This window comes from Archocentrus centrarchus, chromosome 8 (assembly GCF_007364275.1).
Source record: "Archocentrus centrarchus isolate MPI-CPG fArcCen1 chromosome 8, fArcCen1, whole genome shotgun sequence".
NCBI lineage: Eukaryota > Metazoa > Chordata > Actinopteri > Cichliformes > Cichlidae > Archocentrus > Archocentrus centrarchus.
Genome location: NC_044353.1, coordinates 20,806,021 through 20,822,278, shown reverse-complemented (window position 1 = coordinate 20,822,278; position 16,258 = coordinate 20,806,021). Strand labels below are relative to the sequence as shown.

The 16,258-nt window shown below is 40.3% G+C and overlaps 1 protein-coding gene across 1 annotated transcript in view; it reads right to left on the bottom strand.

Moving 5' to 3' along the window:
- LOC115784193 (ubiquitin carboxyl-terminal hydrolase 22-like) overlaps positions 1 to 14,089 on the bottom strand; it is a 31,848-nt gene extending 17,759 nt beyond the window's left edge. The window contains exon 1 of the mRNA XM_030735321.1: positions 13,634 to 14,089. Within this exon, the coding sequence (XP_030591181.1) occupies positions 13,634 to 13,753 (120 nt within the window). The 5' untranslated portion in view covers positions 13,754 to 14,089. The remainder of the gene's footprint in view (positions 1 to 13,633) is intronic.
- Positions 14,090 to 16,258: the final 2,169 nt, after the last annotated feature.

Below are 16,258 nucleotides of genomic sequence, written 5' to 3'. Positions count from 1 at the left end.
CAATTTTGTGAATCTGCCATTTTTTTTTCTCGCAGCGATTTTGTAGTCCAAGTTCAGTTATGCCAAATTTGCAAGAAGACAAGTCAAAATGTTCGGTTGTTGGGTGTATTAACCCACACGATTACTTACACCGCCGCCCCCCCCCCCCCCCCCCCCCCCCCCGGCATCAGCGCCTCTTCAAAGTGCCTGTTTCTCTGCTACTAGATAATCATATCGCTGCTATCAAACTACAAAAATGGCCGATCGGGTTGGAGTGGAATGCTCTGCAACCTGGAGGGGGCGCAGGGCGTGAAATGTCTCATTCACATTTAAAAAGACCACACCAAAAGGAGCTGCTCTAAGACGCACTGCAGTTCTACTTTATATAGATCACAAGTGAATGACTTATATATGAAAAGTAAGGATTTAAAAGCATATGTTCCTTTTAAGCTTCAGTGTATGTAAAACTGATGAGAAAAAAACCCCTGAAGGTGTAACGGTCTATTCACTGTGGCATCAGGGTGTGAGTGCATTATCATTACTTTTCAGTTGTAAAAAGTTCCAGTTCAATTACCTGAAGCATCATCTTCTTTTTCAACACAGGCTAGTTACATTCACTTTAACCTGGCTTAATAAATGCCACCATGAGTACTTCCAATTTGTCAGCTTGATGTTTTAATAAAAAATATTGATATTTGGCAACGGTGTAATGATAATTTTTTCTATACTTTGTCCCTTTAGTGCATATCCAGATTTGATTCTTGGTTCCCAATACAGCTCTATTTGCATCATTTGTCTTGTCAGCTACCTGTAATAGATTAAAAAAAATTAAACATCCCGCTTAGATATGTCAACAATAACACAAATGCTGCTGCTCAGTTGCCTCGTGGGATAGGCCACAACTTTTAGCAGGGAAAAAAAAAAAAAAAAAAGGTTGGATTTAGACCTGAATCTTTGCAGAAATGGTTTATCAGTGGGAGTGGGCAGAAATGGTCACAAATTCTGTAGGAGCTGGTAGGTGCAAGATATAAAAATAGCATGCGTATGCAAAACTCTGCTGTTAGAACAGAAAGTAGTAGTAATTCAATATTCACTCTTTTATTTGATGTGCATCAAGACATGCTAGTGAGAGTGTGATACCCCAGATGTGTACAGTACCATACGGTGACACAGATAGGCCGCACAAGTCCCAGACAGGTCTGTGTTTTGGATAAGCATTAGTAGGCATGGGCTAGATTGTGATGACACTGCAGCGGAGGGGATATTCAGGGTCGCAGAAACTAAGCTCTGTTTTTATTCAAATTGGTCTGTGAGGCAGCCAGCTCTGAATGTGTTGGGGAGAAAGGACAGCACCAAAGAAAAGCCTGTTATAGAAGGATAAATGGGGAGTGATTGATACAAGGAAACAAATTGCTTATGTCACTTAAACCATTAAGACTAACATCTACAGTAAACTCTAAACTTTTAAGGTTAGAGCTTGACATAAAAAGAGGAAACAAGATCCATCACCAATAGGGATATCCTCCCACCATTAATGAAAATATAAAATAAATTTAGAAGCCTGGATAAAGCCACATTTCATAACAGAATAACCTTCAGCAGGCATATTATCACTTTATTCAGAACCATTCTGCCCTAATTTGGAGGTCCTGCTCTAAACTTTTCTCCAAATATTTTTAATCACCCCTGGTTAGTAAAGACATAATACATATGCCAGATGTATTTGCAATATTAACAATACTCATTAAATCAAAACTTAAGTTTGCTGTAAGTATTTTTACAAATACTTTTTGGTAACCACATCCTAGAAGAGACAAAAAAAAAAAAAAGTTCCATGGTAAACAAATTAGAGAAATTACATACTGCACTCTAGTACAAGGATGTATACTATATAATGTCTTTCTATTTATATAATCTATAACAATGATCCAGATATAATGCATACTTACAAGGTATTCACATCATATTATACAGGAATATTACTACATAATGCACCCATACTACATATTCTGTTGAAACAATGCATTATGTATAACATCAGTATAATCATAACGCTACTATGTACAAAACATAATGCAACCATGCTGTTTATATTTGGGCAATATTGCTAAGCAGTAGGTATGGCTTTAAGTAATCTTAAGTCATCCCTGTCCAACATGATAGACAATGCTCAGCCAATGAGAAGTTGGCATCACAGGCTCATCAATAAGGTTGCAGCCTAGAACTGATGTTACTGTAAACAGACTGGCTCTATACCTAGAAATTTGGGATTCCCCAGTTTCTCACTATCAAGCTACTGTCAGCTGTTCAGTGACATAAGTCAGTTGCTAGACATGAGGAATCCCCACTTTCTCTATTTTAGTCAATAATGGTCAAGTAGGTATAGCCAATCCCCACTTGCCTGGATTAGGCTAAGCCAATCCAGGCATGAGAAAAATGCAGCATATCATTAGCATATATTATCACAGCATCAGCAGCCTGAAATCTTCCATGCTCTTTACTCTCCACTTCAGATAAATACAGCCAAAGTGTACAAAGGGTATGAATATAATGTTGCACATCTTTGAAGACTAAAGAACACAAATGCCAGATTTCACGGCTCAACTCCTTTTGGAACCTATAAACTGGAAAGGTAAAACCTCATAGCCCGGATGGACCCTAGGATGATATGACATCAATATCCTTCCACTTTATATTGGGAAGGAGGATTTTAAAAAAAAAAAAAAAAAAAAAAAAAAAAAGGGCACAGAAGTGGTAAAAGGGATAGGGTGATGCAGCACTTATGGTTTTAGAGTCCACATGAAGCCCTAAATGCACCAGTAAGAAAACAGTTACTGTACTTAATTAATATTAAAACCATGTTTTTAATTGTCTCTCCAAACCCATTTCACCAGCAGTGATGTTAATCCTTCACTGCACCACAGAACCAAAAACAAGAAACCCTGCTAATGCCACGCCTTACCCTCCTCCTCACCCTCCCCTACCTCAATACCCCTTTATTGGGCAGAAAATCTATCCCTGCTCTTTCCCTCTCACAATGGTTCACAGACCCTCTACTCCTTACTGTCAGCAGTCCTGCATCTCTGTCTGCGCCTGGGGCTTTTAATGTTCTATTAGATCAGCTATTGATCAGCCGCTGGCTCAGATGACTGGAACAAGTGTCGGGCAGGTAGCAAGCTCATGTTCATGCTGCGCTAGGCTGCATCTCCCACCTGGGACGCGCTCTCTTTGAGGCCAGTGAGGCTACGCTCTGTGCGAAGGGAAATGATGCACCAAGGTACTGATTTATAGAAGAGCAGATTCAGAAAGGCACTGGCTAAATAAATAGATCTCCAATGCATTACTAGCACAGACAAAAGATGGCATAAAGCTTTGTAGAGTCCACTAAGGCTGTGAGTGGCTGCCAGCAAAAAATGACTATGGTACAACAACTATGATTCCTCCAGTGTTCTAGATCTTGCTGCATACGCATGAGTCTAAAAGTGCCATCAATGCTTCACACTTACTCTAAGCATTTAGGTTAATGCATTCAGTTATTCAAACGTAGCCAGTAATGTGATGAGCTGTAACAGGAGGAGAGAGAATGATGACAACAATTATGATGTGGACAAAGGTCTGGCTCAACGGAGAACCCTTCTGCTGCTGTAAAGAGAGGAGCGGGGAGGGGAGGGGCAACTAAGTCAATACAGACTAGAGTGCAAAGCTGTATGAGAACAGTGACTCACCATGCTGCCTAGCACTCATGAGCCTGGGCATGCTTCAACACACGCGCACGCATACATTAACCATGACTGACATTAATAGTGCATACTATAAATATGCCTGAAAACACACGCAACATACACAGACATTGTTAGACATTTGCTGTGAGTCGTCGGACACAAATACGTGCATAAACACAGTCCTCTTTGAGTCTATATTTAACGGGAACAAGTCGGGGGAGACTGTGGAAGGAACCTGATGGTGATACTCCAGAACCGTGCTGCTGCTGACTGACCTCATGGGGCTGCTGCCTGACACTGTCTTGGCAGGATGATTTTTTAACCCCCGCCCACCCCTAATCTTCAGATGACAATGCCTGGGCTGCAACATGCACTTTCAGTAAGCTGCCCTAGAGATACACGGCATGAATCTATATTTTTTCACATCCGCTCATTGCATCGTCTGTTGAAAGTGATATGAATGCTGTCTTGGCGTGAGAATGTATTCCCACCTCATACATATGAATCTGAGTTGTAGGAGACATAAGAGACAACGTGTGTAGCTTAGCCTCATACTGTCACATATAGTGGTATAAGGACATTAAAGCTAAACCCTAAGCCCCAGTGTATGGAATCTACTTTCTCCAGGAATACAAACACACACATACACAAAAAAAACCCTGAATAAATGAAATGTATGAAGGAGAACTCTATACTGAGGATTTGTGCAGATTGTGTAGGCCTGTATAACATGTATAACATCTACATAGTGAATATGTGAAACTAATTAATATCACTCAGTTAGGGAGTGACCAGCTGTATTCTCTATTCTTTTAATCTTTTATTTCAGACATTAAAAGGATGGAGGAGAAAACAGGCAGCAGAATACAAAAGTGAAAGATGAAATATGGCATTTAATTAGTAATCCTATATTCAGAGATTGACTACTGGAATATGCATATACTTGGAAACCAGCCATATTCCTTTTAAAGGTCATTGCGAACCAATGCAAAAAGCTCCATCATACAACAGCAGCAAGCCAACATCAATTCAGTTCACCTATGAAAAATAATAATTGATGAACGAGTATGTTAACCTGCACAGATGTTTTACTGTCCAGGTTAACAAAGGGCTGCATAATTACTGCAGCTATTAGATGTCCACAGCCTGCTCCACCAAAATAAGGCACTTAATCAGAAATGGAAGGGGGGGGGGGGGGGGGGGGGGGGCTGCAATGCTCACAACAGGTTTTGAATGGCTCCCTTGGACTCAACATCAAATCACATGTTTATTTCATCCTTATCCCCTCAGCACCAATCAGCATCTACAGAGCACCACTGAACAGAGCCACAGCTTTTTTGAAAGTGAAATTACATCCAGCAGACCCAAATAACTATCATCCATGGGTCTGAAGCCACTGTCTTTTTCACAAGGACAGAGATTGTTTTCTAGACATTGCATCTATTCCCAAGAAAAGCTGTCACTTGGGTGAAAGGTTTTAACTATAGGGAATAACCAAGTGTCTACACAAAAAGAGATTGATTACCTCTTGGTTATGGGTTTGGTCAGCCGCTGGAGAGTGACTGACAGCTCATTAGCCAGATGGTGGTACTAAGGGAGGGCTGGACAGCAGCCTCATTGGCTGGCTTATGCCACAAGCAGCATGCTTTGTGGCAGTGATGCCTTTCCAAAGCCTGCTGGACAGTCAAATGAGAAGTGAAGCTGAAGGGAGGGCAATGAAAAGAAACAGTCTGTGGGAGGGAATGATGCAAGAGGGAATCAAAGTGAAGCTGTTGGGTAAGGAGGGGCTGAGAACAGAGCTGGATGCAGCTTAAAGGGAGATGAACTCGATCAAATCGCAAAGTCATGCTCTTTTTCACTCACGCAGACTCCCATATTTGAAGGTAAGGGTATAAGAATCAATGAGGCCATTGTAAAAGATAAAACCACTAGAAGCAAGCTTTTTATTTGTAAACCCTGTGTTTTTATTTCATTTTTCCCCACTCGTCTCCGTTGTTTATCTAACAGTAAACTTCCATGCAAGATCTCACCCATATCCTTGACCATCAACTTTACATATGTGGCTACTGTTTGTCAATATTGCATCTGCTTACTTAAAATTGCTTCCAAGTGGAAGACTGTTAAAGTTTCTCCTTTGATACACCAAGAAAGAAACCTACCACAGAGTACAGTACAAAGACGTTCACAGAGTCTGTTACAGCACCCTCAGGATGTGGAGTATATATGAGGCTAGATTCTCTATGACAAACAGCATGTGAAAGGGGCACCACAAGGTGACACACCAGGTACATGATTACTCTGGGAGGAGTTTACAGACCATTTGTTTAATCTGACTCACTGAGCCACAGCCATGGTGACTGACAGACTGAAACCCACATAAGAAGAAACCAAGGAGTGACAGAGAGCATAGAGACATGGAAAAACAGGCCTGGACCAGGGCCAGAAACCAACATCTGACATCACCAAAGCCACAGAGTGTTCCCTGCAAGCCAAATAGTTGAGAAAAAAAAGCTAGGATAGGAACAGGAGAAAAACAGAAGATAGACGCTAGGTTATAAATTTGCCAGGATCCAAGAATTCAGATGTAAACCTCTCTAAATAGGAAGTAATATTTAGAGAAATAATAATTCAACCCTTCTTTTTAATTCTAATAAATACAGTCCATTCCAGATTTTCTTGTAATTTAAGCAGTCTTGAAAATAGGTCTCTGGTTTTTCACGCCTTGTACCTGACCATTTTCAGAGGAATGCTGAACCACTTAGCACTGACCTATGGATCATTCAAGCATTTAAAAAAACAAAACAAAAAAGAAACAGTCAGCCACCAGTGCTCCCCCTCAGCCTCCTGGCAGTAGTCTTTAGGTGGCACAAATCCCTGGAAGTACAAGTTTTAGAATGCATAATTACCACTTCTCCATAGATCTTAATGGGGTGCATACAGGGTTCTAGCCAGCAGTTGATTGCCCAGCACGGCACTGGTCTGAGAATTTGACCAGTTCACTATCACCACAATTAGTTGTCCAAAAGGGGTGTGTGTGTGTGTGTGTGTGTGTGTGTGTGTGTGGCGGGGGGGGGGGGGGGGGGGGGGGGGGATGAACCAGTGCTGTGGGGGGATTCAAAACCTTAGTACAACCTAGGTCACATTGTTCTCAAGTTATCGTGTTCACAAAGTTAACACTTGGCCACACACCCGGGTGATGACAATACCCCATCAGCCTTTTCAGGCTGAGAGGTAAAAAGGCACCTTATTCAAGGGATGAACCAGTGCTGTGTCTACACATAAGACAACTTAGAGACAAAGACCCAGTTTTAAATTGTGTCTTTAGGCACGTAGTTACTAGTGGCCTGTCACAATAGCACATAATTTATTCCCATTTCTTTAGTTGAATCTGACAAATGTCAAATTATAACAGTCTGACAGGCATAAAAAGCATTTCTGTACAAACAAGGTAATTCCAAAAGAGCTATTACCCAAAAACTTGGCATATCTCGGAATGGTGTGCAGTTTGTCCTTAAAAATTTGAAAAAACATAAGTGGAGGACAAATAAAAATTAACAAGCCTAAAAAACTATCTACAGCAGGTATAAGAAAGTCATGTCCATAAGAAATAGGAAAAAAGAAAAAAGAATCAAGTGAAGACCTGACAGAGGACCTGAGCGATCCATCTAGCCCTTCAGTTGATCCATCTTTTAACCAAAGCCTCATCAGACATGATCTCAGTGGAAGGGTAGCAGTCACAAAGTCATTCTTAAGGAAGGGAAACCATGTGAAAAGGCCAAATTACACAAAAGATCTTATGGCGTGCTTAATCCAAATTTAACATTTTTGGTTCAAATTGTCATCAATATGAATGGAGGTGGTCAGGAGCAGTGATGGTATAGTTACCTTGAAAAAGTAATGTGATTACTGATCACTCCTTTAAAAAGTAACTTAGTTACTTTACTGATTACTTAGTTTTAGAAGTAACAGTTAGATTACAAGTTACATAATTAGTTACATTAAACAGTTGTGTCAAAAAGTGATCATCTGTATTACCACTATAAGCAAAAACATTACACATAAAAGCACACAAATATCGGAATCACTTTATGGCAGAGGATCACTTTTTCACACAACACCGGCAACACCCCTGCCGCCTCAACATAAAAATGACAACCGCAAAATGAGGGCGAGTCAACCATGTTTAAGGGCGGCATTTCCTCTGCTACATACTGTCCGACCAACTTCTTCAACTCTGCCCCACTTACTGGTTTTGTACTGAAGTCCAGCTTTTGCTGCATTAGCTGCAGCTCTGCTTTGCACCACCTGGTGGGACTAGCTATAAGTTTGACTGTGCCGTGCTGCAACTCCAAATGTTTCTTCAAATCTGACATAGCATTTTTGAAGCTAGATAGCACTTTGTCGCCAGCACAGAATGCACAACTAACCTTGATACTGTCAACTTTAACTGACACAAACTCAAAATAGTGTCTGTATTTCCAGCTAGAAAATGCGTATCTCTCTCCTGCCTCCATTGTTTACATTTGTGTCGCTGTGTGGTATTATTGTCCTCATGCTGAAAACGTGACTTAATTGTCACATCGACCAGATGTCACTCCCTGAGACACAAGAAGAAAGAAAAAATATATCTTTTTACTAAGGAAAATGACAAAAATAGTAACGCACAGTGACTTGGATTAGAGTAACGCGTTACTGAGAGGTCAGTGAGTGTCAACAGCTACCTGTAAAACATTGCAGAGATTCTTTCATGGTTTGGTCCTGCATTTCAGCCAGTGGTGTTGGGGATCTTGTCAAATATGATAGAATTATGAACGGTAAGATTTTGATCCACCATGCAATACCATCTAGAAAGCATCTGATTGGCAACAGCTTAATCCCAACGATCACCAAACACACTTCCAATACAGTAAAAGCATACCTGGATAGGAAAACACACAGTGGAACACTATCAGTCAAGGATTGGCCTCCCCATAGTCCAGACCTCAACATTAATGAAGCAGTGTAGGATCATCTTGATAGAACAGAACAAAAAGGCAGCCAACATGCAAAGAAGAGTCTTGAATATCCTTTAAAAAGTCTGAAAACTACTTAAAGAAATTACAAGAAAGCTGCCTTAGAGAGTTTAAGCTGTGTGGAAGAATAAGATGGTCATACCAAATATTAACTTTCTCTTTAGAAATGTCTTTGCCGTATATACTGCATTTCCATGTATGGTTGCAGATGTTTCAATAAATCACAGCAACTATTTTCCATTTTCCTAGCAAAATACAAAGCAATGAAGGCTGATTCAAGATTTTTGCACAGTACTCTACACCAATAAAGTTGCTAAAATATGAATAATACATGAAGTATTTATAACAAACTTAATAGAATAGACTTTAAAAGAACCACAGCTGAATAGGGTTTACTAATAAAATAAAAGTAAAAAAAAAAAAAAAAAATCAAGGTAAAGCAGGAAGCAGCAGAGTGGGCGTGGGTGCAGAGGAGGAACAAGCATGATAAAAAGAGACTGTAGGAATAGATCCTGGCGCTACAAACGTATGCTGATGAGTCAAGGAGCAGGCTTGTGATGTGATGGAGGCAGATCTGACAAAGAGATCTGCTCATGGCACAGATTTCAGGCGCTCTCTGGGATGGGCCGTGCCTCGGTGATTTTGTGCATTTGTGCACGCCAAATGAAAGATGAGGAAGGAGAGATGGGCACCATAAATGTGTCATCCTTGAAAATATATCCATTTTCTGACATTTTCAGCAGCATCTAGAAAATGATTTCTCTCTCATCTTCCCTCATCAAAAACAGAAAGGCATTAAGGGGGGTTTGGACTTATGGGAAAGGTAGCGGAAGGCTGGGGGAGTTGGGGGGGGGGGGGGGGGGGGGGGTCTGTTATGGTTTCTCTGATCATATATGATTTATCAAAATAGAAAATACAAGTTGAGTGCAGTCAGTTCTCTAATCATTACCCTTTAATCAAAGTAACAGCACAATCTTCAAAGTAGTTATGGCTGTAAAATTCTGCCAACCCCAACCCACCCTGCTTTCATCTCACCCTGTATCCACTCAACCTAGGGTAATAGCTCATGTTTAACTGTAGTGCACAGTGTGTGGAGTATTTTAGTAGTCCATTGGAAGAAATAAGAGTCTACCTTCCTGGATTAAGCTATGTCAAGATGAATAAGCATGCACTTCATGAATAATCACAGTACCCCTTACAACCATGGCCATTCACAAACTATAAATTATGAATTTGACTAAACCAGTGGCCTCAATCGAATGAGAAAAAAAAAAAAATTCAGCTGTTTAAAGTGAGGACACTTTTCTGCCAGCAGGCTGCTCTGACATCCTTCTGTTCAAGTCCACTTAAATGGAAATCTGACCGAACAACAACTGCAATTAAATGCCAGAAAACTGCAGAGAAAAAAGGCATGTGTTAAGTCCCGCATGGCCTACCCACAGAATCACTCACAGAATTTAAAGCGTACAAGCTTAGCATATCAAAAACAGAAGGGATCTGCAAAACAGAAGGCAAAGCAAATCAAAGCAATGATTTCTCCTTTGCAAACCTCTGGCTACCTGGTATGGCTGATGAAGACCTTTCCACTAACCAGCATCTAGGTTCTTGGCCAGGACTAAATATAATGAAGCACACACTTATTCATCTGGAATTAACACCCTGAAGACAAACAACAACTGCATACGTGTTTATACTTGTCATCTCACTTCGTGAGGCTTCTTCAATACACTCCTTTATTTGTATTTAATTGTTTTCTCAATGGACCATTTGTGTTCCAATTATGAAATGATTTAGAGATCATTTGTGATTGTGCAGAGAAGGCAGTTACTACATTTTTAGAACAAAATGACACCAAGCCTCAGGCCCGATGGAGCCTATGAAAATAAAGTTAAATCTCTAGTTTATGGTTAATATTTGAATTGCGTGTCAGTAGCAAAATGCAGAGCATCACACAGTAGATAAAAGTAATATTTTATGTTCAATCCAGATAAATAGGGAATTTGTTCTAGAAGCAAAATGCAAAATGCAAAAAAAAAAAAAAAAAAAGATCACGCTAAGGTCCACAAAATTACATGCACAAGATCCCAAGTCACACTGGGTCAGTGTGTCTTTCCTGCAACGTCCCATCCCTGGTGTGCTTTCTGCTATGTTTTACCAGTGTCGGTTTATGCATTCAGAACAGGCCACAGAGCAGACGCATTGCCCGGGAATTGATATTGGCTTAGGGTATAGAGGATGACAGCTCACAAGAAGGCTGCTGAGGACAGTCTCATCCAAAAGAAGATGGGAAAATGCAATATAAGATTACAAGATTACAAGGCACTTCTAAAACCAAGGCACTCTCATCTTTCCTGAAGGTGCCTCTTAATTTACAGTGCTTTCCACTGGTGTAAACTGAATATGCAGAAGGTGCTGCGCTGATAAGCTTTTATCTAATGAAGAATTATAACATTCATAGCATACCTCAATGGCAATGTCATCTAATCAAACCATTTTGATGCAATATGTATTCAACATAAAGTCAAAATACTATCATCTCCTGTTAGCAACATCTTAAAAACAAACACAAGTGTCTCACCTCACGAAAATAAATTACTTTTGCACCACTGAAGCAGCACAACACTGCCTCAGCTAGAAGCTAAAGAGGCTCAGTGAGAAATTGTAAGGCACAAATATATCCACGTTATACTAAACAATATAAGTTGACTTCAGTCAATGTCATCTAGCCTTCTTCCCTTTATTAGTCACAGTGGATCATCATTATTACAAACATTAGAATATTAGGCAACTATTGCACATAACACAAAGCTAAAACAATGGCATTTGTGAGCAAATCTGATTTTAATCCTGTCTGTCAAACAATTCCTTCTAGATCCCTGAAATGAAATAGCATGGCCACTTTGTATGTATAAAATCTCAATACAGGTGCATTCTGAAAACACAGAAACTTACGCTTCTCTTTTTACCTACTTTTCAGCATTATGTAAACATACTATTTCAATATAAGATTCAGCCACATAACATAGTCATATGGCATCAATGCAAAACAGTAATCTATTCTTGAGCACTTAAACAGCTAGCGGGTTTTGGGCCTGGAGGACTGTTATTTATGCTCCATACTACCAAGTGTGGATGGTGTGGGATTGGTGGGAAAAATAGTCAAAGAAACTTCACTATGCCTCTGATAAATTGCTGCTGTGTCTCTACATGAAAGACATGAAAAGATTTGTCAGAGGTAAATCTTACATGAAAAGTGGTGGTTGCTGCTGATTCACTGAGTGTGGAAGGCATTATCTGGCAACAAAGACTGTCCTGTGGAGTTGACAAGAATGTTGCTGAGACAGAGAGCTGCAAAACAGATACTGAACGCCTCCTTCCCAAAGTACAAAACAAACCAGAATTGCCACAGCTTAAACACAACAATAGGTGTTTAGGCATAACACTGCATATTACTGAGACGTGAGCAACACCTATGACAAGCCATGCTCTTATGAATGACTGAGCTCCTATTAACTGCATTTTTGTCAGCAGTGTGCCAAAGAAACCAGATGAATAAAATGCTTCTTAAAAAGCATTACACTGTGGTATACATTTTGTTTTTATAATTCTGCTTTCTTGGATGGGTGTAAAAAAAAATAAAATAAGGAAGACAGGGTGAGTGCTGTGTTTAAACTAAAGCATGTCACTCCAAGACTGTATAGGCAAAAGGGGTTATTGACCATTTAGCACTGTTTGCTCTGACATGCCGACAATGTAACTGAACTATGCTTTTGGCTATGTGCTCATGGCACACCCTCCTCACAAGGCAATATTCTGGCTGTAACAGTCCATGACAACAGATACAAGGATGGGGCCGATTCCTCCTGCTACATTGGTTTACATCCAATATTCTGTCCAGTAAATGAAGAGGCACTGAAGCGGGTGGGTGAGCAGGAGGAGAGAAAGCAAGCCAGCTCTTGATCTGAACTACCTGCATTATGTCAGCGAAGAGGGGGGGAGGAGGGGGGTCAACTCACAGCTCTGCCTATCCTACATAACTGTGGATTACCTATTTTATCACAACCACATTAAAAAAAATGTATCACGACATGCAGAAGCACATGTTGTTTATAAGCAAGGAAGCAAGAAAACAATCAAACTGTTGCTAACCCAAAGTAAAAACAAAGCTACGCTCTTCAATGTGGAAATAGTAGCACAAAATCTAACAAAAAAAAAAAACAGCTGAAAAAAGAAAAAAAAAAAGGAAGCGAAAAAGTGGGAAAATGAGAAAAGCTGCAGCACGGTACTGTGATGACATCAGTGTAGAGAGATACTCGGAGCTGTGTAGGCCGAGCAGGTGTGGGATGAGCCCAAAAAGAAACTGGCAATAAAGCAATCAGCGGAAACCCCAAAGAGCGGAATGACCAGGGCAGAGGGAAAAAAACTGACCTAGGAAGCCCAAGAGAAACCCGCAAACAATGTGAGGACCCAGTGTGAAGAGACACAATGGGTCCCATTTGGTGTGGTCACGTTAACCCGTAGCCACAACTCCAAAAACAAAAGAAAGAAAAATCCAAGTTTAGACATCCAGCAAACCGCTCAGCTAACAGCCGACTGGCTCAATTTATCAGTTTCACTTATTAAAGACAGATGAAGTGTTTCGGTTAATTCTGCTAAGGATCCTACAGTATCCGCAGTTCACCAGGCAGAGTCCTGCTAGCTAACTTACCGGTGGCTAACCGTAGTACTGGCAACATTTACTGCTGCAAGGAGTTTCAGTAAGACCCTAATTTTTTCAGTGATTGTGCTTCGTGTGGGACACCATTTGCACTCCAGTTCTTTGTCTGTCTGTGCCACATAAAAAATTATTTCACTTATTTATTAGGCTAGCGTTGCAGTTCCTGTGTTTTTTTGTTTTGTTTTGCTTTTTTGTTTTTTTACCTTGCGTCTCCTGGTCTCAGCAGTACCACTCCAAACAAAGCACTGGTATATGACTCGAAGATTTTGTTTCCAATTATCCACCTTATAACCGTTCACATGGGAGCACCCGGCCGGACTCATGACAGACAAAACATTCAGTATGGGTTTTTAGGTGACAATGAAAAGTCTCCTGGATTATTCACTTAGCTAGGCTAGCTAGCACGAACTGTCTGTCCAGAAATGGTTTCCGTTTGGAAATGGGACAATCGATGTAGTATCCAAAAATGCTCCTCGGGCATCTGACAAACACGGTCTCTGATTAACTAGCTCTAAGTCTTTTCATGTAGTCATCTAACAGAATTATCACTTCACTAAAATTTCTGTTCCCCTTGCTGTTTTGACAGTTGGCTTTTCGTTTAGCTCCACTTCCACTCTCACGATTAGTTAGCTTTCTTTCTCTAGTTAGCCTGCTAACACTCAACTACAGCTTCACAATGCCCGCCCAGCATGCACTATGATTTGCCACAAAAACATCTACGTCACTACGTTCGTTTCGGCGCTCGTTGGGTGTGCTTGATTTTTAACCCAGCGTGTTCTGTGTTCCACTAAATTCGTCGATGACGCTGCCTTGACGCAAACGCCTCCCATCCAGGATAACCTGGAGTATATAACCGTTCTAAATTTTACAAGAACGTTGTTCTGAATGGCGCTAACTACATCCTTGGGTGCAAGGGGTTTGTTGTTGCTGAAATAAGCAATATTAATAATAACAGCCTTGTTGTCGCTCCCCTGTATTATCTCAGCCACTGTTAAAGACTATTCTATTAAATAGATGCCCTCTTTCTTATGTATTCTCTCTGTATTCACGTAAACGTTTCAGTTTATTATTGCATTTTAGTTGAGTGTCTAATAGTGTAAACTAATATTTTTTTCTTTGAACATGAGCAAAAATCCTCAACACATATGTGAAGGTATATTCCTAATTAAACGTGTAACCCTTTTAAATTAATCAATTAAAGCCTACCACCTAGTGGATACATTGTATATAGGTGGTATAAAGCACACAAAAAACTTCAAAATATTTCTGTTGAGATGACTGACATGGAGGTAAGACAGTTAGGGGTAAAATATTTATGGCAGAGGGCTCAAGACTGCAAAGGTAATGTTTAAATATAGCATTTTAACTTAGAATGAAAATGGCACACTTTATCTCAGCATTTAAAGCCCTGACTCAATAAGAAGACCCTATACTTGAACATTTCATAAGGCTTGTATGGAAACCTCACTTGAATGCAGTGTTTAATTATAAGGTAAGTTCAAGCAACCAACAGGACTTGTTGCTAACATCCTGGTCAACAACCACCCCCAGAGGCACCACAAGACCTTCTCATGTGTTAGTCATACAATTAGGCAGGTGGCTTAGTGGATAGTCCTTGTGATTTATGATCTTGTAATACTCGTGCTGGATTTAGGAAAGGTGGTGGAGAAAGTTGTGAATGGGTATATCTGCACCTGAATTGATGGCAACCCAGATCAAGCAGCTGGTCTCAGTACAGCTCTACTCCATCACACTAATTACTACTTTTATATATTATGAACCAAAGACCAAATTCCAGCTGTCTGGGTCTGGGTTGCATGATTTATATTCATGATTTAGTTGTTAAAATTTATGAGAGGGTAGAGAAAAGAACAGAACAGACCGTTTTTGTGTAATAAATAAATAAAATGTTACTTCCTTTAGTTTTTCACTTGGAGGCAGTGTTGGTCAGTTTCTCACAATGAAACTCATAAGTATGGATTTCACCCTTGCATCCATTTTCTTCTGCTTATCCTTTTCAGGGTCACGGGGTGGGGGGCTGGAGCCTATCCCACCTGCCATAGGGCAAGAGGCAGGGTACGCCCTGTACAGGTCGCCAACCTGTCACAGGGCTAACAGAGAGACAGACAACCATTCACACTCACATTCACACCTATGGGCAATTTAGACTCACCAATTAACCTAACCCCACAAACTGCATGTCTCTGGACTGTGGGAGGACATGGGAGTACCTGGAGAAAACCCATGCAGACATGGGGAGAACATGCAAACTCCACACACTAATTTAATTTATCTTCTTTTTAAGACAGTCCATCTCAGAGAAGTCTGTTCAAGCCTCTAGCTTGCCATTGCACACCGTGCTTGCCCCATCACTTACAGTATTCACCTCTTAATTTCTTTTTTCAGTAAGATTAACTAAACCAGAGTTCAAAGTTTGACAATAAGCATGTAATGAAGGAAAACATGACACTATTCATGAGCCAAAGGAAATCTAATATTGAGGTGAACACCCCCGAGACTGTGCATCACTTTTTGGTGAACAGCAAAGAAACTGACACAGCAGACCTGTTTTAAGCTTGTTCAGATTATCCCGTTTATCATGAACTAAATGAAGAAAAATGTGTTACTGTCTAATACTGGGACAGGCGTTGGGCCTATTGGTGATTTTGGTTGATATATAACAAGCTCCTACAAACAAGCAAAGGTATCACATGTTCATACTTCAGTGTTATTTCCTTGAAGTCAAGTTAGTGTTTACTTACACTGTAAGAAATCTTGTCATCGTCTCAAAAATATATATTATGTTGTATTACTAACTATTACTAACT